The 24,146-nt window shown below is 46.9% G+C and overlaps 9 protein-coding genes across 9 annotated transcripts in view; 7 read left to right on the top strand and 2 right to left on the bottom strand.

Moving 5' to 3' along the window:
• Positions 1-342, top strand: part of Pmar_PMAR016873 (hypothetical protein) — a 2,295-nt gene extending 1,953 nt beyond the window's left edge. The window contains exons 7-8 of the mRNA XM_002765876.1: positions 117-238; positions 287-342. Coding sequence (XP_002765922.1) covers positions 117-238; positions 287-322 — 158 coding nt within the window. The 3' untranslated portion in view covers positions 323-342. The remainder of the gene's footprint in view (positions 1-116; positions 239-286) is intronic.
• A 932-nt stretch (positions 343-1,274) lies between these two features.
• On the top strand, positions 1,275-2,086 carry Pmar_PMAR016872 (syntaxin, putative; the record flags this gene model as incomplete). The annotated part of the gene is made up of 6 exons (XM_002765875.1): positions 1,275-1,388; positions 1,438-1,508; positions 1,702-1,765; positions 1,809-1,860; positions 1,902-1,976; positions 2,025-2,086. Coding segments are annotated over 6 exons (438 nt in total), but the record flags the coding sequence as incomplete, so codon positions are not given.
• An 89-nt stretch (positions 2,087-2,175) lies between these two features.
• Positions 2,176-2,952, top strand: Pmar_PMAR016871 (syntaxin 5, putative; the record flags this gene model as incomplete). The annotated part of the gene is made up of 3 exons (XM_002765874.1): positions 2,176-2,323; positions 2,680-2,809; positions 2,856-2,952. The coding sequence occupies 3 exons, from the start codon at positions 2,176-2,178 to the stop codon at positions 2,950-2,952; spliced, it is 375 nt and encodes a 124-aa protein (XP_002765920.1).
• Positions 2,953-3,473: 521 nt separating this feature from the next.
• Pmar_PMAR016870 (hypothetical protein) lies at positions 3,474-4,805 on the top strand (the record flags this gene model as incomplete). Its single annotated transcript, XM_002765873.1, has 1 exon — positions 3,474-4,805. The coding sequence occupies one exon, from the start codon at positions 3,474-3,476 to the stop codon at positions 4,803-4,805; it is 1,332 nt and encodes a 443-aa protein (XP_002765919.1).
• Positions 4,806-9,163: 4,358 nt separating this feature from the next.
• On the bottom strand, positions 9,164-9,349 carry Pmar_PMAR016869 (hypothetical protein; the record flags this gene model as incomplete). Its single annotated transcript, XM_002765872.1, has 1 exon — positions 9,164-9,349. One exon carries the CDS (start codon positions 9,347-9,349, stop codon positions 9,164-9,166), a length of 186 nt encoding a protein of 61 aa, XP_002765918.1.
• A 2,159-nt stretch (positions 9,350-11,508) lies between these two features.
• On the top strand, positions 11,509-12,819 carry Pmar_PMAR016868 (hypothetical protein; the record flags this gene model as incomplete). Its single annotated transcript, XM_002765871.1, has 1 exon — positions 11,509-12,819. The coding sequence occupies one exon, from the start codon at positions 11,509-11,511 to the stop codon at positions 12,817-12,819; it is 1,311 nt and encodes a 436-aa protein (XP_002765917.1).
• A 2,973-nt stretch (positions 12,820-15,792) lies between these two features.
• On the top strand, positions 15,793-16,157 carry Pmar_PMAR016867 (hypothetical protein; the record flags this gene model as incomplete). Its single annotated transcript, XM_002765870.1, has 2 exons — positions 15,793-16,015; positions 16,063-16,157. Coding segments are annotated over 2 exons (318 nt in total), but the record flags the coding sequence as incomplete, so codon positions are not given.
• A 333-nt stretch (positions 16,158-16,490) lies between these two features.
• Positions 16,491-18,790, top strand: Pmar_PMAR016866 (hypothetical protein; the record flags this gene model as incomplete). The annotated part of the gene is made up of 11 exons (XM_002765869.1): positions 16,491-16,581; positions 16,626-16,726; positions 17,089-17,187; positions 17,672-17,770; positions 17,871-17,962; positions 18,027-18,119; positions 18,171-18,217; positions 18,262-18,369; positions 18,404-18,474; positions 18,520-18,612; positions 18,659-18,790. 11 exons carry the CDS (start codon positions 16,491-16,493, stop codon positions 18,788-18,790), a joined length of 1,026 nt encoding a protein of 341 aa, XP_002765915.1.
• A 1,912-nt stretch (positions 18,791-20,702) lies between these two features.
• Positions 20,703-23,658, bottom strand: Pmar_PMAR016865 (hypothetical protein; the record flags this gene model as incomplete). Its single annotated transcript, XM_002765868.1, has 14 exons — positions 20,703-20,976; positions 21,024-21,133; positions 21,165-21,290; positions 21,338-21,450; positions 21,910-22,079; positions 22,121-22,185; positions 22,431-22,523; positions 22,570-22,657; positions 22,825-22,888; positions 23,089-23,190; positions 23,242-23,312; positions 23,361-23,442; positions 23,492-23,554; positions 23,601-23,658. 14 exons carry the CDS (start codon positions 23,656-23,658, stop codon positions 20,703-20,705), a joined length of 1,479 nt encoding a protein of 492 aa, XP_002765914.1.
• Positions 23,659-24,146: the final 488 nt, after the last annotated feature.

The raw sequence follows: 24,146 nt of genomic DNA, 5'->3' as shown, positions 1-24,146 counted from the left end.
CCCGTTCGCAACGCGGTCGTTGTATCGTGAAGGTGCATGTGACCTGAGTGTAGCGGCTGTGTCGTCATTTTCTTTTGGAGGCTATTATTGTTGACGGAATTATGGTATCAATTTAGGGATAGTCGGGACCTTGCCGCAGCATTTGGCTAGAAGTGACGAGCAGCGTGTTAAGGATATATGCAAGGATGACAACCCTCATGAGGATGCTCTTGATGTGCTCACTAGGATGCACGATGAGGTGGGTCTTACGATTTGGAGAAGGAGTGGTATGGATTAGGGTGATCAGGACGGCAAGCGCAACGATGCTGGTAACAGGAACTAACTTTCCATCACCAGTAGAGGAGGCGATACTGAGAAAACTGTTATTCCTACTGAACTGTTGTACGCTTACGAATATCTAGTAGTGGCGATGGGAATGAGTTTGGTTTTTTTCAATGGTGGGAAGTATAAAATAGAAGTTGTTGAGCCTCAGCATGTTAACTGGATATACATCTCCTTCTCCTCGAGGGATGATGACCTCTACTAGATCTACAGCGATGATGCCGCTCGACCGTACCAATCAATTTTATGAGCTGATAAGGGAAATGGATGGTAGCAATAGTACAGGAGGAGGCCGTTCTCTACCCGCGGAGTTAGTCCATCACATGTCTACGGGATTTCCAGGTCAAATTTATCGAGAGCGTGGTTGTCGCGTGCGTTCGTAGTTGACCTCCTAAACTTTCAAATATATCGGGTATAACATTGTTTTTTTGGTGTTCTATTGAAGCCATGGGTGAAATGTTAACGAAAAAATAGAATTGTCGGTAAGAAAATAATTTGACCTGGAAATGCTATAGTTCATTGTTTATCTCACCATTTGACTATTACTAAGCACTTGGGGACCGTGACTCGAGGTTTTATCCGAGTACTTGGTGATAGTGAGCAATGAGATTGATGGTGTCACCCCTCGAGTTTAGATACAGGAAGAGCTGCTGAGGCGGTAGCTGTTGCTGAACAACATGAGGGCGGAGGTAGTAGTAGTAGTAGTGATATGGGTGGTACTTCCGTCGGCCGTCAGCGGACGTACTCAATGTCATAGTAATGGATGGTGGAATTTGTAGATGCTTATTGTTTACTATGCAATGCGAGTGGGATTCTAGGTCTTGGAAATATAGGGATTAAATTGTGGTGGTATTGACCGGGATCGAAAAGAAAGCAATGATTGATTTCCTAGTTCATATTGCTGACTGCTATGAGTTCCCTCTATTGCGTTCGGCCGTCACTGGTAAGTTCAGGTTCATCAGGAACGTCGTCCTCAACGGCAGCAGTAGCACAGTTCAATAAATACGCTAATGAGATAGGAGTAGATCTGCACCAGACGCAGATGAAAATACAAGAGCTCGGGAAACGTAATAATGTTGCATCGCTCCGCTAGGTGGTAAATGTTTAGTTGTGTAGTCGCACGAGCAAAGGGCATCTTCAACGATCAATCGGCACGGATTAATGACTTCACGGGGGATATCAAGAGAGTAAGTGGCGGAGGAATGGTAGGGATACAATTTTTGATGTTATTCATTGTGATTGTTATTCGATCAGTCGTTTCAATTTATGATATAATAATTTAGGATTATATCAGTTGTTGTTAGCGATTTTCCGTACGTTCATTCGTGGCTTGTATAATTCTCTGAAAAATTGGGAAATTTTTTCATTCTTTTTTCTTAGGATTTGGACGGATTAAGTCAGAAGATTGACTTATTACAGCAACACGCAAAGCAGTCTGCGGAAAGTAGTAGTAGAACTGGATGTGATGAGAAATAGTTTTCTGTTAGGTCGGCAAGCTACAGCGCATACAAGTGGTATTGTGAAAACGCTTCAAACGAGGTAGTGTTGGCTTTTACCAGAACCGTTATTGTGAAATGTAGACTGATGGGTATCACCAAGGATTTCAAAGACGTATTGGAATTGCGGACTAAAACGTTGCAGCAACAGGACAGGCGGTAGTAATGTTATTAACATTAAGGGGGATATACTGTTGTCAATATTAGGCGAAATATGTACGCATTCTCATCGCCATCAAATCCATTCCAGCAAAGAGGAGGTCAGTACTGTTGGCCTTTTGGGTGTCGAACTGATATGAATGTGTTGTTGACGGTTTTCGATTCGATTCGGGTAGTGGATTTTTCCATAGGTGTGGAAATGGCTGAAGCGTCGTCTTTCTCTGGAGGCCCTCCAAGCGGGTTTGACATCGAGGGAGGTCGGGACGAGCAGCAGGAGCAGATGTTGCAAGGCCCTGGCTATCTGAATGCTAGGGCTAATGCTGTGCAAGCTGTGCAGAGAACTATAGGTAATATATGCAACAAGTAGGAGGATGAAATTATATTGTATTTTCGCGGAGGTATTGTGAACGATTTGTTTTTACTCGGAAAAGTGTTCATCTTGGCGCCTAAGAACTCACATATTGTTATTGAGGTTGTCAACCTTCGTCTTTTCTCTATCACCGCACTGTCGGATTAGTATTAAAATGTATGTCTTAGTTCAAAATTTTTCTTACTCATTATAGAAACTCATAGTATAGGAAGATTGAGTTTTTGGAGGAATGAAACAGTGTAGAAAATTTCGGGAAAATTTCGAAGAATTCACTAGAAATCTCTGATTGTCATTTACACGCATAGTTGACCATCTGCATATTTTTTCCTCCAGGCGAGCTCGGTCAAATGTTCGAGAAGGTGTCGTCGATGGTGTACGAGCAAGATGAGATGATAATGCGAATAGACTCCGACGTGGATGATACTATGGGCCATCTGAATGAGGGACAAAACCAGTTGTTAAAGTAATGCTGAGGTGATGGGCTTGGGGTTACTTCAGTGTCTTTGTAGGTACTTCCATAGTATATCGGGGAACCGTTCGTTGATACTGAAGATTTTCGCGATACTTGTATGTTTTGTGATATTTTTTGTCCTATTCTTGGCGTAATATGGCTACAGCAGATGAACACATCTACTATGAGGAAGAGCGAGCTATGTCTTGTCTTTCATTAACTATGGTTGAGTTTTATAGTGGGCGAGCATGGAAGATGTGTCTCACCAGTGAGATGGATTGAGATCCGTTGGAGGTCTGGAAGTAGAACGGAGGCTCAGCTCAGCTGCGTTATGGTGTGCCGCACAAGTTCAGTGGTACACTAGCACAGCATGTGGCGTTTTACTCGGGGACAGTGTTACCTGTAGCCGTATAACGATAGTTTATATGACCATTCATTGTGGCACTGTTGAGTTGAAAGTGGAGGGGGGGGGGTCGAGTGGAGAGCTTGGCGTATCATTATGCAGTAGTAGTGTTCATGGAAGTCAACGATCTGTGATTGTAGCAACATTCTTGGTTTTGCCAAAACTTTTGATAAGGGTGGCCCTCAATTGTCTCAACAGAGACATAAGAACGGATTCGGTGCGATTGGTGACAGAAGAATGAAGTGCTTCTTCAGCCTTTTCCTGCTCTCGAGCATGTCCATATTGAGCTCGATAACATTGAAACTGTGTGATTGGTTGGCAGCCCTCAGAGAGGCGGCCACTTCGTGGGACGTTTATGTGAAGCTAGTCTACATCAAGTACTGGGTCGTTATCAAACTTGATCTACTGCGAATCCAATTCGAGCGGAAGATTCTCTTGAGGCCAGCTACGGAGCATGTGGTGAAGGCTCTCCGATCCTGCGGGATGAGGCCAGCAGCTGATGACTCCGCCCTCTCAGGCGGCTATGTTGGAGCCGTGAGGAAAGTGAAAATTGAGGCTAGCCAGAGTGATGGGCATCCCGATAGTGTTGTGGTGAAGAGCATTCCGGAGACTTTCGGAGCCCGCATGTTCGCTGGTATGTTCGGCAGTGCTCAGCGCGAGGCCCGGTTCTACGTCGAGATAGCGTCAAGTCTACCGGTTCCCATCCCCAAGGTTTATCTGAGTAAATGGAGTAGGGCCAGAGGAAGCGAGTTGATTATTATGCAGAACGTCGGCGATGGTTTGTTGGCTGAGGAGCTGAAGAAATGCAAAGATCCACAGAAATTGGTGGAGGAATCATTTAAGGTCGCTGCCAGATTCCACGCTAAATACTGGGGAGCAACGCCGTCTACTCTCACACAGACTCTCTTAGGCCAATACTCTTGGCTGAAGAACTGGGACTACGTACAAGGTCAGCATGAGGCTATGTTCACCTATTATAAAGGTATAGTTGCGGGGATGTGGTCCAAGGTCAAGAGGGCTATCTCTACTGGCAAGGCCGGTGACCGCAAGTACACTGCCGAGTGGGAGAAGTGCCTTGTGGTTTTTATCGACAACGCTATTGAGTACTCCACTTGGGAGGCTTATCAGAAGTCCTTGAGAGAGCACAAGCATCCTCTGACGCTAGTCCATGGTGACTATCATGCTGGCAATCAACTGTGGGATGCCGAGGCCGAAAAGCTCTACACTGTAGACTGGCCTGAAGCCTCAGTCGGGGAGGGCCCTGCTGACATAGCCCAGTTCATAGTTTCTAACGTGAAGACGGATGATCGGCGGAAAGTGGAAGAGGAACTCATCCATGTGTATTGGGATGAACTCGGCCGACATGGTGTTGACCATTCCTCCTATACTCTTGCTATGTGCCGAGAAGCTTATGTTCGTGGGGGTATTGATCGCTGGGTTCAACTGCTGATACTAATGGCCGTTTGCGGTGTAGATTATCCACATATTCTGCCGGACTCATTCATGCAGTACTTTATCGACCAGGTGAACGACTTTATAGTGGACCACAAGGATGAGTATGAGGAACCGTATATACTAGCGACAACATACGACGCCCCGTGGTAGAGGTTGAGACGAGTTGTGATTGTTCCCTAATCTCAGGGTGTAGTTGTGTCATAAAAGTCAATGGTGTGTTGATGATGATTAGGGTTAGGCGTGGTAGCTGTCGATTACTGATACAATCAGGACCTGTTCTCTACTACTAGTGTTGGAATATACACCCCTCCACATATTCTAAGCACGTCCGGTTTTTCGACTCATGCACAGCCACCACAACGAGTATCATCTTGCGGCTTAGAGAGGTATGTACCTTTACCTGATATGACCTCCAAGTTTCAGAGCCTAACCCTTCGTAGTTAGTGAGAAGTCGAAGATTGGTAAAAAGTTTTCTCCACACATTCTTAGCATACACGTGTTGAAATTGCGCCTCGAAATACCAACTTTTACTGGGGGAGTATATCTATAACTCCGCTACTGATCTAATGTTATACATCAACAGAAAGAGGATCGTTCATAATGGTATCCCTCCATATTTCGCTCTCATATTTGGGGGCATCCAGCCAAAACTGAGCAGGGCAGCTGATGAGCACCAAAACGCGCCGAAACAAGGTGTAAAATCTTGTTTCGACATCATCATAGATCAAGTTCATCAACGGATTCATGTAGTAGATGGTCATTGAGGACACCCTCAACATACCATGAACTTGCCTCGCTCCGCTCAAGCCCAGCATCTCAAACATACAGTACATCACACCATTGTGGCGTTCCTCTATATACCGCACTAGGGTTGAATCGGTTCCCATCATAGTAATGTCCATCGGATTAACCGTATGTGCCAAGCCATATTCAACCTTCTCTTATACGCTCTAGTCGAGCTGCTGCCCGGTGACATGCCTGGCGAATGCAGCGGTTTATGAAAGCCTGACCATCGACCTTATTAGTCTCTGACGAACCTCTTTGTGATGATACTAGGCGCCTCATCGTACTCAAGCTCCCGGAAGCAGTAGTAGCCGTTATTACAACCTAAGAGCCTTGTGAGGTATAGTCAGCCTCCAAGCGTAATAAGTGGAATCATGGCTACGGCCTGTCTACTCCCATGCCTCCCTGATGCAAGTATACAGCAGACAACACATAAAAGCCCCTTGAAATGGTTTGATGGGCTACGGAACCCGCCCTATGGCGACCGATTGGACAACAAAGCGGATGATAGAAAAACTCATCGTCACAGGTTGGATCGTCAATGGATGACCCATTCCCTCCTGTGGCTGTATCTCCTCCTTTCTCCAAGCTCTAGGCCCCCATCGCCACGTCCGTTGCAAGAAGTCGCATATCGTCTAGTGTAGACCTATAATGTATGACTCCCTTATCGACACCATTCATCCATGTCACTAAGCGAACGAGGACATCTATGGAGTGAAGACATGGCCCTTCCCATTACAACGACCACAACGTATGGCAACTGACTCCGCGGTGTAAGGCCCAACTGGAGGTCAATCATATTGGCCTAATGCCCCCATAAGAGCTCTATCCCGTTATAAAGACTCCTTACGAGGGTCTCAAACTATCCAAGAGTGCCCCTTGATTAGACCATCACTTGCAGCTACCTCGCAGTAGCCATACCGTTGGCGTCGTCAACTTGGCGACATTCCTTTGGAATATGGCATCTCCCTTCTATCGCTTGAGACTTCTTGATAACGGATCGTCTCTAGTACGTCAACCTCCCCTCTGTCGACCTGTTGTAGTTACTTTGCATCGGACACCTGTGTGGTTTTGCTACCACAACAAACGCGTCAACTCGGGCAAACGTTGAACGTTTGGAACTTCCCTCAGCTGCTGACGTTCAGCAGATGCCTGTCTATCATACCTCCGGCCTAGTGATTCTAACTGCTGAATCCCTGCAGTCTCCCATGACTCTAATGCAAGCCGTGTATGCTAAGCACTGATGGAGATTTCTTAGATTTTTGTGTGTTCTCACTGGCTGAGAATTGAACTCGGACTGAGATGACCCGGCTGGCAAGCTCATAATCTTGTGCTATACATAACAGAAAAGGGATCTTCCACAAAGACATTTCTCCAGGTGTTCAGCCCCATATTTGAGGGATCCAGACTGATCGGCACAAATGATGAACACAAAGGCGCGCTGGAACCTCCAGCCTCCGAGTCGTGGCACATGTGTGTCAACTTACGAGTGCCACCTGAGCTTTGTGGAGGAAGACACGCAAGGTACGCTGATGACAGTCAGAATAGCACTGCTATCCATTGCTATCATAACAATCTTCTTCCGAATCCACCCAAGGTTGCTACCTGGATTGCTCCTAGGATATACATCGCAGATCTCGGCTGAAAATATGATACACTTAACACATCTACGATGCTACTCCAAGTTATCAAGTCAGCTTGGCTAGCATCACCAGTGGCCCTGGGCCACTGGCCCACTAGCAGTGGGGTAGCTTGGAGGACTCATATATCCCTTGTGCCGGCAGCGACTGTGCCAATCGCTGTCCCGAAACGACTTCCGCCGAAAGACAACTCTCTGGCATGGTCTCTGGAGCTCTGCTTTCCCAGAGCACGAAAGAGGGTGTAAAACTCGCCATTCAAGGATCCGCCAGAGCTCAAGACGCATTAGCAGGCTTATGTCTCCGGATATCGGGCTGAAACGTGTGAGAATAATATTCTCATAGGGAAGATATTTCGCAAGATATTCTCAGAAGATCTTGCGAAAAATCTTCTCTCTACTGATGTACAGCATTAGACCAGGCGCGAAGTTATGGATATACTTCCGCGAGTTGATATTTGGCAGGTTAAAATATGAAGTCGCGCAGCGCGCGACTTTAACATCTGTATGCTAAGACTTTGTGGAGAACTTTTAACCACTTTTCGACTTCGCACTAACTACGAAGAGTAAGGCCCAGAAACTTGGAGGTTATATCATGCGGAGCATAAGGGCATACGTCCGTGAGCCGCAAGGAGACTGTGCACGAGACTCGTGCCACGAGTCGAAGAACCAGATATGCTGAGAATTTGTGGAGGGGTGTAGGTTGAAAAGTTACCCTTTATTATATCCCCGATCGTGGAGCTCACTCTGCAATTGATCGTGGATATACCGTAAATACACCCTCAAAATAGTATTTCGAAAATAGTGCACTGTTAACCTCTCATCGGAATCTTGAATTATCATTTCGCCGTTGTTACTGTACTCTCTCGCCATGTAGAATGTATTCCCTCACGCCATCTTATCCAACGGCGCAGTCAACTGTTACAGATATCCAATGTGATGTCAGTGACATGCCAATGTATCATCATCAACGACTACGCTCGTACTCCGTGCGTCTCGTGAATGTGCCATATTGGACGAGTGGTAGCTTACCACTGGTAAGACCAAACAAGCTGAATCAATAATCCTCTTTAAGCTCTCAAGGTAGAGATCCGGCACATTATGACGCTACGATTACTACACAAAAAGTTGGTGATGAGAAAAAAACGAAAAAAACAAAAAAACAAAAAAACAAAAAAATTACTACACAAAACGAAAAAAAATAAAAAAAGGCCAATGAGAAAAGCAATGCCGGCGTGGAACTGCCGGGATGACATAAGAGTCTTCGTCATTGTTTCGCCAACGAGGATGATAATTGACGCGATAGATGTTCAGGCCGAATGATGGATGCGTCAATGTCCTCCAGCACAGACAGAGCTCTTCACCGAGTCGGGCATAACGGGGCTCACCCCACCAAGCTTGAGGATATTGCACGGACCTGCATATGATATGCAGCAACCTTGGGGACAAAATGTGCGCGGTTTGAACTATGGTCTAGTTTGAATCGCGCATAGTCACTATCCGCTACCTGGTTGGTTTCCGGTTCGCTCGATATAGCCGAAGCCTCTCGTTCCCCAAGACTCCCCCCAGGTGTTCATGATTTTCCAATACCTACGACACAAATAAACCAGCAGGAATTACACTGCTACATTGCACTCACGGTGTTCCTTTTGAGGAAGTGCCATACCCAACGATGACCACGTTATGGCATGGATCCAACGCTTCACAATCCTTGGCTACAAGGTTGGGCAGAGATATGCTCGACAACATCGAGTACGCTCCCACCCGTTATGATGCCTCCACGGTAATGTTTGAATGCAGGAGCCACAGCATATATACTGGCCACCACGGGCCCGATTGCCACATTCCTTTTCATAGTTTCTTCATCAGCTGGCGGTATGGTCACCGTTTGATATAATTGCCAAGGCTGAGAAAAATCAGAAAGGCTCGAACGGTTGAGGTCAACCCCATCTGCTAAATTGCTCGACTCCATCATTTCGATTCTATTTTGCGCCCTTTGGACGAAATCTCTCCAGGAGATATCTCCTCGACGAAGAGCATTAACAGTGATACATTCATGTGGCACAGGAACTTGCATTGCATGAAAACCTTAGGCATTCGCTCGAGACAGCTGCCTCACTTTCAGACACTGCTGCTTCACATTAGTGGTGATTGGTTTCTTGCACGCTCCGACCTTAGCCTCGTAAGGGTAGCTGAAATTCTTGACGATACCCTCAGCCATGACATACTTGAATGATTGCCTCGGTGAGCCGCTAGTGCAACCCCTGAAGTACATTGAGTCGCAATGACTGTGAGAACACGTAAAAGATGGATCCCTTATCGAGGATCCACGCTCAGACGAAAGTATCGTCGTCGACTCACATATTGCCATATGACCGACTACAGTCGACTATCTGTTGAACTGAGAATGGGACGACTTTGGGAATCCCAGCCTGTATCTTGAAACGACTTTCCAGCACGACTGAAGAGGAGCAACCAAGGCAAGGAACAAAGACGGGCATGAGTGAGGTTTCGCGCCGAAATATTCGATCAACCTGGAGACTCACCAGCGGCTGCTATCGCGTAGCAGCTACCACAATGTTCTGTTTGATCCCGCACTGGCCCCAACGCGCCTAGATCCTCCCAATCCACCGACGCAGGAGGAGCCTTCAAGTTGTCTCCTAGGTCTAGGAAGGTTATGCTCTACGTGAAGCGATAAGTGAGTAGCCTCACAGGTTGACCCATTGATATTCGAGAATGTTCGTTCCTCCTCGGGTTCAGGATGCTGAACACACGTTAACATTTCATTGAATACTTCACGTGGTATATCAGCATGCTCATTGAGGCCGATCTCATGGGATATATCGCCTGAATTAAACAACAATAGAGCATAATCGTTCGCATTGTGGGTGCGGCATCATTCACCATATGCTTTCAGATCGTTTATCTCCCTCAAACTATGCACGAACGCAGCCTTCGCAACCTCGTACTGTTCCTTCGAACTATAGTTCTTGTTGTACCTGCGATATTGGAATAGAGGGGAACCTGCGTGGCTGTACGCCAACTAACGCTATCAATCTGACGGTGCATCTCACATTCTTATGAACTCCCGGAAGGCTTGCTCGATGTCATCAACTTCAGTCACCTGGCTCGAGCCTCGGACCACATCCTGAGCCACGATGACGAGAGATAGAATTCCGACGGTGAACCACATAGACGTATGTTGGGAACTGTCAGACAGATCCAACTCTGAACTCGACAGAAAGAAGGGGAAAGCCGAAAGCTTATCTTAACTCTTGTTCCTCGAAGACCCTGTGCATGTGTGCTCGCCCACGTGCCACGTGTACGCACGTGCAAGTGTGACGCCCGAACCTACCCCTTATCGAATCTCCTCCTGAGATTCTCCTTCGTCTCTCTCTTACATCGATACTCTTATCTTACTTCTACCTTGGGTTTGGGTTATATCAGCTTGGTATTATGGACGACGATAGTGAGATCATACACATGCGTATCGATCTGAGAATCGGTATCCCACACAGAAGCTATACGCCAATCTCGCCCGCGCAACGAGAACAGCAGACAGTCCTGCGGCACACAACGAAAGGGACGTCGCTATGACTAATAATGTGGCAACGAGTGTTAGAGGCATCCTCCTCTATCGTGCTATCCCTGATTGACGTATCGAACTCAGACATGATAAGGCTTATGAACTAGTCTCGGGAGAAGACGAGAGACTGGAGCCCTCGACCGGGGAGACGCCCCCCCCGCTCCCCTCGCCGCGTCACGTCACCATAACGTGCCGTCACAATCGCAGCACACGATGCACGAACGTTAGCTGTCCGCGCACGCCCACTGCACGTGCGCCAGCTACACGCCCCCTCCTCCTGACGAGGAATCGGATCGTCAAGCTGTGAAACAGCGGCGGGGGAAACACGTTTCAAATGATGTAAGTGAACAGGCCGGGGTCGCCGGCTACCAACAGTATGAACAGTGTAAACTTTTGGAGAGATGCAGAGTACAATCCGGCAAGGCTCAAAAAAGCGACGAGCCTTTCGCAGAAGACCGAAACGGCGAACCAGCCAAGCTTCGCCGACAGCTGGAAGACCACCAGAAGTTGGTGCGATAGGAGAAGGAGAGGACGGAGTCAACGCTGGTAGCGGACGAAAGACCGGATCCAGACCGGATTAAGGCCAGGCAGGGTAGGAGAAAATCAGAGCGTATTGGAGGAATCGGATCCGTTGCCGGCCATATAGGGAACGCAAGGGTAGACGATGGATCAAACTGGGGAGCAGTTTTACCTGTAGCCGTATAACGATAGGTTATATTAGCATTCATTGTGGTACTGTCGAGTTAAACGTGGAGGGGGGGATAGCAAGCAGGGTCGAGTGGAGAGCTTGTAGTATCATTATGCAGTAGTAGTGGTCATGGGGATCAACGATCTGTGATCGTAGCAACATGCGATTGGTGTGTGATTGGTTGGCAGCTCTCAGAGAGGCGGCTTCCTCTTGGGAGGTTTATGTGAAGCTAGTCTACATCAAGTACTGGGTCGTTATCAAACTTGATCTACTGCGAATCCAATTCGAGCGGAAGATTCTCTTGAGGCCATCTACTGAGCCTGTGGTGAAGGCTCTCCGATCCTGCGGGATGAGGCCGGCAGCCGATGACTCCGCCCTCTCTGGCGGCTATGTTGGAGCCGTGAGGAAAGTGAAGATTGAGGCTAGCCAGAGTGATGGGCATCCCGACAGTGTTGTGGTGAAGAGCATTCCGGAGACTTTCGGAGCCCGTATGTTCGCTGGTATGTTCGGCAGTGCTCAGCGCGAGGCCCGGTTCTACGTCGAGATAGCGTCCACTTTGCCGGTTCCCATCCCCAAGGTTTATCTGAGTAAATGGAGTAGGGCTAGAGGAAGCGAGTTGATTATTATGCAGAACATCGGCAATGGTTTGTTGGCTGAGGAGCTGAAGAAATGCAAAGATCCACACAAATTGGTGGAGGAATCATTTAAGGTCGCTGCCAGATTCCACGCTGAATACTGGGGAGCAACGCCGTCTACTCTCACACAGACTCTCTTAGGGCAGTACTCTTGGCTGAAGAACTGGGACTACGTACAGGGTCAGCATGAGGCTATGTTCACCTACTATAAAGGTAAAGTTGCGGGGATGTGGTCCAAGGTCAAGAAGGCTATCTCTACTGGCAAGGCCGGTGACCGCAATTACACTGCCAAGTGGGAGAAGCGCCTTGTGGTTTTTATCGACAACGCTATTGAGTACTCCACTTGGGAGGCTTATCAGAAGTCCTTGAGAGAGCACAAGCATCCTCTGACGCTAGTCCATGGTGACTATCATGCTGGTAATCAACTGTGGGATGCCGAGGCCAAAAAGCTCTACACTGTAGACTGGCCTGAAGCCTCAGTCGGGGAGGGCCCTGCTGACATAGCCCAATTCATAGTTTCTAACGTGAAGACGGATGATCGGCGGAAATGGGAAGAGGAACTCATCCATGTGTATTGGGATGAACTCGGCCGACATGGTGTTGACCATTCCTCCTATACTCTTGCTATGTGCCGAGAAGCTTATGTTCGTGGTGGTATTGATCGCTGGGTCCAACTGCTGATACTAATGGCCGTTTGCGGTGTAGATTATCCACATATTCTGCCGGACTCGTTCATGCAGTACTTCATCGACCAGGTGAACGACTTTATAGTGGACCACAAGGATGAGTATGAGGAACCGTATATACTAGCGACAACATACGATGCCCCGTGGTAGAGGTTGACACGAGTTGTGATTGTTCCCTAATCTCAGGGTGTAGTTGTGTCATAACGGAGATAAAGTCAATGGTGTGTTGATGATGATTAGGGTTAGGTGTGGTAGCTGTCGATCACTGATACAATCAGGACTTGTTCTCTACTACTAGTGTTGGAATATACACCCCTCCACATATTCTTAGCATATCCGGTTTTTCGACTCGTGCACAACCACCACAACGAGTATCATCTTGCGTCTCAGAGAGATATGTACTTATGCTTTACCTGATATGATCTCCAAGTTTCAGGGCCTAACCCTTCGTAGTTAGTGAGAAGTCGAAGATTGGTAAAAAGTTCTCTCCACACATTCTTAGCATACACGTGTTAAAATTGCGCCTCGCGATACCAACTTTTTTTGGAGGAGTATATCTATAACCCCGCTACTGATCTAATGTTATACATCAACAGAAAGAGGATCGTTCATAATGGTATCCCTCCATGTTTCGCTCTCATATTTGGGGGCATCCAGCCAAAACTGAGCAGGGCAGCTGATGAGCACCAAAACGCGCCGAAACAAGGTGTAAAATCTTGTTTCGACATCATCATAGATCAAGTTCATCAACGGATTCATGTAGTGGATGGTCATTGAGGACACCCTCAACATACCATGAACTTGCCTCGCTCCGCTCAAGTTCACCATCTCAAACATACAGTACATCACACCATTGTGGCGTTCCTCTATATACCGCACTAGGGTTGAATCGGTTCCCATCATAGTAATGTCCATCGGATTAACCGTATGTGCCAAGCCATATTCAACCTTGTCTTATACGCTCTACTCGAGCTGCTGCCCGGTGACATGCATGGCGAATGCAGCGCTTTATGAAAGCCTGACCATCGACCTTATTAGTCTCTAACGAACCTCTTTGTGATGATACTAGGCGCCTCATCGTACTCAAGCTCCCGGAAGCAGTAGTAGCCGTTATTGCAATCTATTAGATTGAATCTAAGGGCCTTGTGAGCTATAGTCAGCCTCCAAGCGTAATAAGTGGAATCATGGCTACGGCCTGTCTACTCCCATGCCTCCCTGATGTGTGAAGGCAAGTATACAGCAGACAACACATAAAAGCCCCTTGAAATGGTTTGATGAGCTACGGAACCCGCCCTATGGCGACCGATTGGACAACCAAGCGAATGATAGAAAAACTCATCGTCACAGGGTGGATCGTCAATGGATGACCCATCCCCTCTCGTGGCTGTATCTACTCCTTTCTCCAAGCTCAAGGCCCCCATCGCCACGTCTGTTGCATGTCGCATATGCTCAAGTGTAGACCTATAATGTATGACTCCCTTATCGACACCATTCATCCATGTCACTAAGCGAACGAGGACATCTATAGAGTGAAGACATGCCCCTTCCCAGTACAACGACCACAACGTATGGCAACTGACTCCGCGGTGTAAGGCCCAACTGGAGGTCAATCATATTGGCCTAATGCCCCCATAAGAGCTCTATCCCGTTATAAAGACTCCTTACAAGGGCCTCTGGGGTGCCCCTTCATCTGACCATCACTTGCAGCTACCTCGCAGTAGCCATACCGTTGGCGTCGTCAACTTGGTGACATTCCTTTGGAATATCGCATCTCCCTTCTATCGCTTGAGACTTCTTGATAACGGACCGTCTCTAATACGTCAACCTCCCCTCTGTCGACCTGTTGTAGTTACTTTGCATCGGACACGTGTGTGGTTTTGCTACCACAACAAACGCGTCAACTCGGGCAGACGTTCCCTCAGCAGATGCCTGTCTATCATACCTCCGGCCGAGTGATTCTAACTGCTGAATCCCTGCAGTCTCCCATGACTCTAATGCAAGCCGTGTATGTTAGAAAGTAATGGAGATTCCTGAGATTTTTGACACAAAAATTTTTTGTGTGCTCTCACTGGCTGGGAATTGAGGCTCAGAGGTCAGGAAACTGAAGATTCTATAAATTTGGCTAAGTAATGGTGGTTGCGCGGCCCGGCGGGTATTGACGGTATTGCAGGGAGAGTGAGTAAAGCTAAGAACTTCTTAGCTTTACTCGTTCTACTAGAACGAGTAGCTCCCGGAACTCTAGGTATAACCATGTAGAACAAGTAGTTCAATAGATCTTTTAAATACAGTAAAAACAATAGTTCAGTAGTAATTGTTTCAGAAATCTAGTCGTTTTGGATCTTGCGCTGTGGCGCACGCGAGCTGCCGGCTAGCGCATGGTGGCGAAAATTGTGAAACATTCAACTGTAATGCGACGGAGCGAAGCCCTGTCTACAGAGTGATCACTACACTCCTCCACATATTCTTAGCATATCCGGTTTTTCGTGCACAGTGTGAAACATGGAGGGATACCATTATGAACGATTCTCTTTCTCCAGATGTACAGCATTACATCAGTAACGGGGTTATAGATATACTTCCCTAGTAAAAGTTGGTATTTTGAGGCGCAATTTTAACACGTGTATGCTAAGAATGTGTGGAGAAAACTTTTTACCAATCTTCGACTTCTCACTAACTACGAAGGGTTAGGCCCTGAAACTTGGAGGTCATATCAGGTAAAGCATAAGTACATACCTCCCTGAGCCGCAAGATGATACTCGTTGTGGTGGCTGTCCACGAGTCGAAAAACCGGACGTGCTTAGAATATGTGGAGGGGTGTACACATTCTCTCAACGCATTGGGTTAGGGTGTATTATCTTGATCGGGCTTTGACAAACACTGTATTTGAAGGGCATTCTGTTGTCACTAGAGGATACTGCACTGATATTCCTTGTTTAGTTGAGACATAGTCTTCGATAATCCGACCTAGAGTGGGGTAGAGCTAAGGGGTTAGGTTTGGGATGACCTTCTTGGCGGGATATCGTCTATACTAGAATAAACACCGAATATACAGTGTGGTTCACTTGTCGTCGATGTGGGGGAGGAGTGGTATGAACTATATGTCGTTCTCAGCAGTATACCCTGATGGGTAATAGGTCAAGTAAATGTTGTACCTGCAACGAGGATGAGACCACAGCCGCTGACTCTGTAGACGCCAATCACGGCTTTACCGAGCACGACAGACGGGCTATCGCGGGAGGAGCCTCTCGAGCTGTTGACTACAGTATCGAGGAATGGGCGTCCGATGTGCATGTAGATGCTTCTGGGACTACCTGGTTTGATGCTGAAGAATCATTCTGTCGAGAACGTAATAAGATCTAGGCTGGACATTCATGTGGATGGTCTCTCGATCAGGGCATCCGGTCCGCTGCCCTCCTACTCACAGTCATGATCAGTATGATGGACGACGACATGGAGGGAAGCAAGCTTGGGCGGCTGAAGGAGTAGAGGTATTAAACGGCGTACAGTCGATCATGATTTATCAATTTTGACGCATGTGTATGTTGTGGTATATGTGAAATTCTCATCGTTAATATAAATAAGAGCAGATCCTAAATCTAGATAATATAAATGTACCGTAAACTTCTAATATCCTTTTTAAGATCAATTTTTGAAGGTATAGACATTCTCAGTGTCATTCGTTCGTTGAATCCTGAGTTATGGCATTTTTCATCAGTCGTACCTGTCAAGTGCGAACGCGCTGTACGATTGATGGCAATCATATGAGTGGGAATTACTGTGGATTTCCTCAGAAAAATCGGTCGTCGACGAACAGGAATTTCATGGCCCGGGCTGGCGTTGTAATACCGACTCAACTGAGATCGGGACTAAGTGCAGTGGTTCCCTTCCATCCAGGCCGGACGGGCTCTAAGGGTAGGGTAGAAACGGGAATGCTTTTTGCTAGCAGCATCCATCAGATTTGGGAGAGAAGTCGGAGAGTAAGCACGGCGGTTTCCCAGTGGTGGTTGGTGATGATGACCCGACGTATGGGTTTGGATGCCGGACTATACCTAGAATGGTCATAGGGGGGCGTGCTAGGATGAGAGTACAGCGTTGGAGGAATATTCATTCGCTTTCCTCAGCTGAGCTCCGGAGTTTCCTCGCGAATTGTAGTTCTACTGGAATTTCATCCTCGGAACTTTTACATTGTCACCAACACATGTAACTGACCATGTGCATATATCCCCACACACTTTGAGAGTAGGGGTGGGTACTTGCAGGTATATTGATACGGGAATAGAGTTCGTACGGGATCAGATAGTGTATTAGGTCACTCAGTCGACACAAATCTAATAACTATATCAATTACTAAATATAATAAACTATTAGTATACATTTATTGTATGAGGTTGTATTATATATATATTAATGTATTTATAGGTTATGATGAAACGTGAGTGTTGGGCATTTTGGGCGATTCTGAATTACTTGATTTTCGATAAGAATCGTCTAGCCATGGTCAACTTGCTCTTCGATTCGGTAAGGATGGTGTTTCAGACGCCCTTGGATGAAGATTCACCTGCTAACGCACAGCAGCACCCATCGTGGAGTGTCGGAGATGCTAGTCAGTTCAAAGTTCGGAGTGGTCCTGATTATATGAAAAACGGCCATAAAACCACAAGCGGTCCCCCTATGTGAGCACGGGGGGATGATACTGTATCGTGTACATGACTAGCCACAGTGCTGTATCCGGCAACTCCAGAATTTCTCGCCGACTTGTTAAGAACACAGTCGTTAACATCTGATCATTTTCTGAGGCTTAATTTCGGACGAGCTTGTTGAAAAATTAGGAATAATCTTCACATTCACACATGACATTTAGATTGGCTCATAGTTACTGTCGTGGTGGCGTAGGTATGATGGAGTTGGATGCGACATGTTCAGATCAGACGAGTGTAAAATTGATAACATACACGTACTATTCCCGGTTTGAAATATTTTCGAACTTGTGTGGTATCGTCAGGACGGAGTGCTCAGAGGACGATTGCCGGAACAGCGTAAGGATGAGTGGTCGAAGATCAAAAACCCGTGTTTGCCTCGGGTTGTTATCGTTAACGTTGAGGTATTTAATGGGTTATTTGGTCGAATGGTTTTGCTGTTGCACTCCTGACCTATCCATCCGGGTTCAATACCCTCCTGATTCGTTTTAGATGCCGTATCAGGCAGGACCGAAGCTCTTTGGCCAGCATCCCCACAGCGACCACGGCTTTTCAGTGGCTGCGTACTTCACCATTAGCCCTGAGAATGCTCTGAGGTAGTTGTCGCTCTCAGAGGTCGCAAGTTCGAACCTTGGTAAGGACATTTTTCTTCCCTCGCAGGTATATGGATCCCGAGACAGGTCAACTCACTGCCGACGCCCCACCACACTTGAAGCTGTTGACTGAGTTCTTCCGAATAGCTCATTTTCAAAAGTACCGCATGAACCCCTCTTCGTGAACTTTCCCATTGAAAACTCATTTTAGTGTCCCACAAGGCGCAGCTGCTAACGGCTCCTCCCATCTGTGCAAAGGTGAATCTGTTGAGGAAGACTGTGGAGGATGTTCATGCGTTCAGTGATCGGTATCTGCGAAAACCTCAAGGACTTACATTTGCCGTCTCTTATACGCCCGTCCTTGATCGAGAAGTACAATGGCAAACCTGTGTTGATCACCAAGAGTGGCAGTGTAGGCTGATGATCACATCGGTGTTCGGTTAGGCTTGAACACTTTGCGTCAGATGCGTGTGGATCCGTCAGGCCGGTTTGAATGGGTTGAGATCGACATTGATGTAGGTTTCGTTTCCTATGATTATCGTGGACAACTTTAGTCGTAGGTGCGGAATTTTGTCTGGCTGGCTAAGAGCGTCATGCACCATATGCACTCAGCGATACCACAACTGAAGATCCATGTTGGCTTTGTTATACAGGTTTGGCATTAGCTCTTATGCTTTGGTCATTATTCGCTCGACTTAGGCCGTGGATGACTCCCAAATGAATGAGAACATGCTTGGGTCGATGCGGTTGCGGCATCTTGATGTCACCAAGGCTACTCCAATAACCGTGTGTAAACACAATGGGGATGGCGAGAGCACTGCTGCAACTTAATCTGTAATGTATTTTATGTATTGTTCTTGTGGAGTACACGAGGATGCTTCTGATGATTGTTATGTCTTTCGTCATTCTCCTATTGAGGTTGTGTATATTCATATCAGGGGATAAGACAAAGGCTTAAGGTATGACGAAGATAAATTTCGAATAGCTTTACTCACTGCTTTGGCCGCTATGACGGCACACCATACTTTTATCCTTACCGCACCATTCTCATTGTTGATTGAACCATATACAGTCAGCGAGTACTCTACTACTCCTATCAATATTGTCCATTTGAGAAACATCTCTGTTGAGTGTAGTGGGGGCATAAGGGACGACTCGATAGGAGTCAGGTGAGTAACAATGAGACAGTATTAATAGGCAATTTGTATACCCTGGAGATGTTTTTAAGGAAGGAACTGCTGTCAACACAGATTCTATCAGGGCTGATGATTGGAAAGGGCGTGGCACGGCATGCGGTTTTCACTTGTATCGAGCTCCGACGTGCCCAGAGCGGTCGATAACAATAGTGTCGACATTCACTTCGACTGCTCCATTGCTTCCACCCCTCACGAATCGATCACCTGAACAATATTGGTATACCAATTTTGAGAAGACAAACGACTGCAGCGAAACGCCAACGTAGATATCACAATGACTCAGTGTGATGCATACGTGAACTCGATATGAGGGAGATGAAGAGCGGATGTCACATCGGAAGGGTGTCATACACATGACTGTGAATGTTGCACGCATACACAGTCATGTGTTGAATGGACACGTCAAAGAAAGATGATTGATAATCATTCACTGTGCTGAATGATGAGGGACAACTACTCTTGAATATACGAACCTTTGAGTGGTAGTTCTCTATGGGTTGAGATAATGCCTCCCTGTTGTTGTCCTCGAATATCATATGCAATCAAGGCTCGACAAAGGAGGGGATCGAATGTCCCACACCAGAGATCCTTCTCGGGTTGGGAGGAAGGCGGCTTCCACAATGGGACTTCAGCTTCGATACGCCCGGCTGTCTGTACAAGAGTAAAACCAACTTCCATCAGTGATGTTCACCTGCGGTAGCTCTAGAAAGCCGTAACCTTCGTGTTTCTGACGACCCCATACATCCTCTGAGATCGCCTCTAACAGAAGCTTTGGTGCTGAAGACTGACCAGTCGCTGCTGCCGACGAGCGATGATATGAAGTCTGTAATAGCTCGTTGAAGACGAAGACGCCCGTATTTCCCGTCTCGGTAGCCCCCTGGGAAGTTTGAGTAGGAGTAAGTGCCAAACAGCTCGGCTCCATCCCGGGAGGCAGATCGTCAGCGGAGGCGGCGTTCATCAAAGTCCAACTGCTGTCTTTTGGGAGGGCAACCTTGAAGGAGTTTCAGGACTACATGAACAACTAAGTGTGTATCGTTATGTTCCTTAACATCATGCATACTCAGATGTATCCACATAGGAAGTAGTCGTGACACGGAACGCTCGAGTAGCCAGAGCCACCAGGAGCTGTAATTCGAATTTCAACAAGCAAGAATGAAATAAGCTCAGCGACAAGAAAAGTACCATCTCACCTGGTAGATAACAAATAGCGTTTCTCCCATAACGCGCCGTAACAAACTACTTGATGACGGTATCAGCGGCCACCAATCACACTGCCGCCTTCTGAATGCAGCTATTTCCACAAGGTTCGTCACTCCGATGACCGAATCATCAGGCGGGAAGGCGACCCTCATCCCAGCACGTCGTCGTGATGATGACCGAGCCTGCACCTCTGATCGTGGTCCATCGATGTTGGCTGGACCCAGCATGTACTGCTACTCCATCTATTGACAACTCGAAAGAAATACAACACAGTTCTCAGTGGACACCAAAGGGTAATCACCATGTAAGCTGACATGAGCAGTAACGAACGCTAACGAAAACAGCGTTTAAACGCTCTCAATTTCATCATCAAAATTGTCGTGAGTACCCTCAGCCTGGGAATGCCCAACAGAAATCACTTCATCTGTAACCTCACACGACGAGGATAAGCTCGCTATAGACGACACCACGTTCACTGCCAGCTTGTTGGTTTCAATGACTTGTTGTGGTATCGGTCCTCGTATATCATATATAGGGGTACGATTCTGGATAAGGGGATGGACGTAGAGCTCAGGGGAAAAGCCAGCGGCAATCGCTGGATCGACCTGGCCTATTGCCGCCCTAGAAACCACACAATGTGCCAACTACCGGAGGAAGCAATTTCCCACCTGCTCTTGTCAGAGCCGTCAAGGCCAGCAGCAACACTCAACGATACGTACTCAGTACATCGTGTATACGTTGAGACGCAATTACGGTAGTAAAAGAACTGATAATCATTCTAATGCGGAAGAGTTGACCATAACACTCACCATGAAGACTGGCAGCACTGATACTGCCAGGAACTGCGCGTGGACTACCATATCATGAACGTCGAACTTGGCGATCAACACGCCGATGAGGACTATATGGCTCAGCGCCAACGACACGCAAATACACTGAAAAATGACAGTCAAAAAAGGCGGAGCGAAGTTCCTCTTTTTACCATAAAGTGATGCTTCCAGATCAACCCACCCGTCTCGTAGGCGTGAGTATGCATATGCGCAAACTGGTAGGTGAAGGCCACCCACGCGAAGAGGAAGAAGATCGCACCGGCAACTGAAATGGAGAGAATGCAACGGTAACTTATCGATGATCAGACTTGCCTAACACGAGAGGGGAGATGACCGCAAATGTGATGCAGATGTTGAGGACCTGACAAAAAGGTGATATTCGGAATAAGGGAAGCTCCTCGAACAGAGACGGAAATAGGAGTTGATTCACTTCAAAAAACACTAAAAATAAAAAGACTATTTCGCCACACTGTGTCGGTCAACTCTTTCAAGAAAACTATAAGTATAAAACCCCGTAGAGTTCAAGGAGCCGATTTTAATAACTGATTTTCAGTTCGATACGTTGACCGAGTCGACTTACGAAGAGGATATTGGGAACGTCTTCACTGTACAAAACATGTGCCAGATCCCATCGCGTTGGAGGGGTGAGCTTATTCTCGTATATAGGTGGTAGATCCATGCCTATGCATAAGGTCAACATATATGATGAACGACTATTTCATACCGCTTCCCGCTGCTGCTGCTGCTGCTGCGACTTCCTTCTTTTCCTCGTTATTCGGATGCAGATTTTCGATCGGCCGGCCGTCCTCTATCCAGTACTTGCGCTGTTGAGGTTCCATACGGAAATACCCAATAAGGAGATAGCACAGTTCATAAGGGTGGAACGTGGCCATTCTGATCATCACAGTTGAGATTATAAGGAGGACGTGTCGTACCCAACGTTAGTGACGATCTTGGCACAAACAACGGTGATGAAGTATACGGCCACATTTGGAATGTCCTGAGAGAGAAAACACGATGTTAGCTGCAGCTCAGCTGCACTCAGGAATCTACTACTACTACTACCAACAAAAAACGTTGACCTGAAGTAGTTGTAGTAACCGGGCACCGTGAATGGTTATACAAGCCCACTACAACTATACCTATACTACTACTACCTCGTAGTAGACACGACGGACAGAAAATTGCGAAAATTTCTTCGATTTTTCCATCATCACCACGTAGTGCGTATGAATATCTCCTCACCTTCCCAATCGCCTTCAGCAAACACACCGTAGTATCAGCCGCTGAGTACTTCTCCCATATATCTCCTATATTCAACCACAGCTCCCCCAGCACCTGCGAAACCCGGTCTAGGCCAAAACACTCAAAGGGACCACCGTACGATGACGTAAACTGTGAGCATTTGGAATACGAAAAATCGTCGAGCGACATGCATCGTGACTTCACTTCTCAGCTTGTAGCGTTCATAACTGACATATAATCTCAATAACGCCGCTCGACAACTACTCTTACTAGACTGCTGCGAATCGGAAGATTTGTGGTAGGACGAGTAGAAGTACCAACTGTAGGAACGTGGGAAGGTATCTGTTTTGATGGGTGATCACCAGCAACATGGCAATACATTATGAATACTTACAGATGCACCAGTTGAATCCACCAGTCTCGGCTGAACAAAGCTGGATCGTCGTTGGTTTCAGTGCCTAACCGAATCGTTATGCAAAGTAATATTTTCAACACCTTCGAAAGTCAACTTTGAGCAACATCAACATGATAACAATATGCATCGATTGACAACAACGTTTTAGAAGCGTTTCGTAGTCTATAGTCGTACTAATCTCGAATTGAAGAAAGCCATCTCGAAAACTCAAATACGCATAACTGTTCGGTCGCAACTTACTACTGAGCGTAAGCGTGGAAGCTAGTTCTTGAATGGCAGCGATAGGCACCGTATAGAAGAGCCCCCACACCAGCAGTAGCGCGAAGACTACTTTCCCCCTGGTTTCTGAGAGAATGAGCAATGACGAGGACAAGAGACTTCAGATGATAAACTTACGTGTGACGTGGCGTGAAACCGTCATGTTCTCCCAGATGAGATCGCTGGGCATAGGAGCTTCCCGAACGTGCCTGGAAAATTCTCAATTCCACAATCTCAACGGAAACAAGTCGATTTACCAGTAATTAGGTTCTTGAGATAAACTCAGTTGTGATACTGCAGATCTACAGCGCATGTCTACGAAAGTGACCAAAGCTGTACCTAAGGGCGGCCAGTAGTGAGCATGATGAAGGAACACGAATCGACTCACAGTCTTTTTCATCAATGATCGACGGTATGAGCCCTACTGCTCGATCAATAGCCTTTATTGCGCCTATAACAAAAAAAATTTGAAAAAAAAACGAAGTATAGAAACTCACTTTCCAGGGCGGCCGAATCGTGCCGGGCGAATCGATGCTGGGGCGAGTCCTTTTGCATAGCCGGAGAGTAACCGCTGCCCCGTCGTGTTAGCATGCCGGTCTCGTGGGCTAGTCTGAGCCGTTTTCGAGTTTTTTCAATTTTCTCTTCCATTTTCTCAATATCGTCGACATCTACCATCAAACACTACGTAACAGACCGAGCAGCTACTTCAACTCACTTCCCGAATCACACGATATTTCTGCGAGAAATTGCCGCCGAGTTCGTTGCGATAGCATCCTGTGTAGTGCAGCGGTCCCTCGACAAACATACCTAACAGGAGAATCGAAGTTAGTACGGGAAGATATGCACATAGTCAAGTGGATGTGTTGGTGACAATATGAAAATTTCGAGGAAATTTCGGAAATTTCTGGACTTCTATTCGAATTCACATATAAACTTCTATAATTAGTGAGAAAACTGCTAAGCTCAGCTGAGGAAAACGAGCGTATATTCCTCCAACGCTGATTGAAGTGAACCCTATACGTGGTACAAGTCTCAGCTGACTG

This window comes from Perkinsus marinus, assembly GCF_000006405.1.
Source record: "Perkinsus marinus ATCC 50983 genomic scaffold scf_1104296974312, whole genome shotgun sequence".
Lineage (NCBI taxonomy): Eukaryota > Perkinsozoa > Perkinsida > Perkinsidae > Perkinsus > Perkinsus marinus.
The sequence above is the reverse complement of the archived record's forward strand: the minus strand, read 5'-3'. Positions and strand labels throughout refer to the sequence as shown.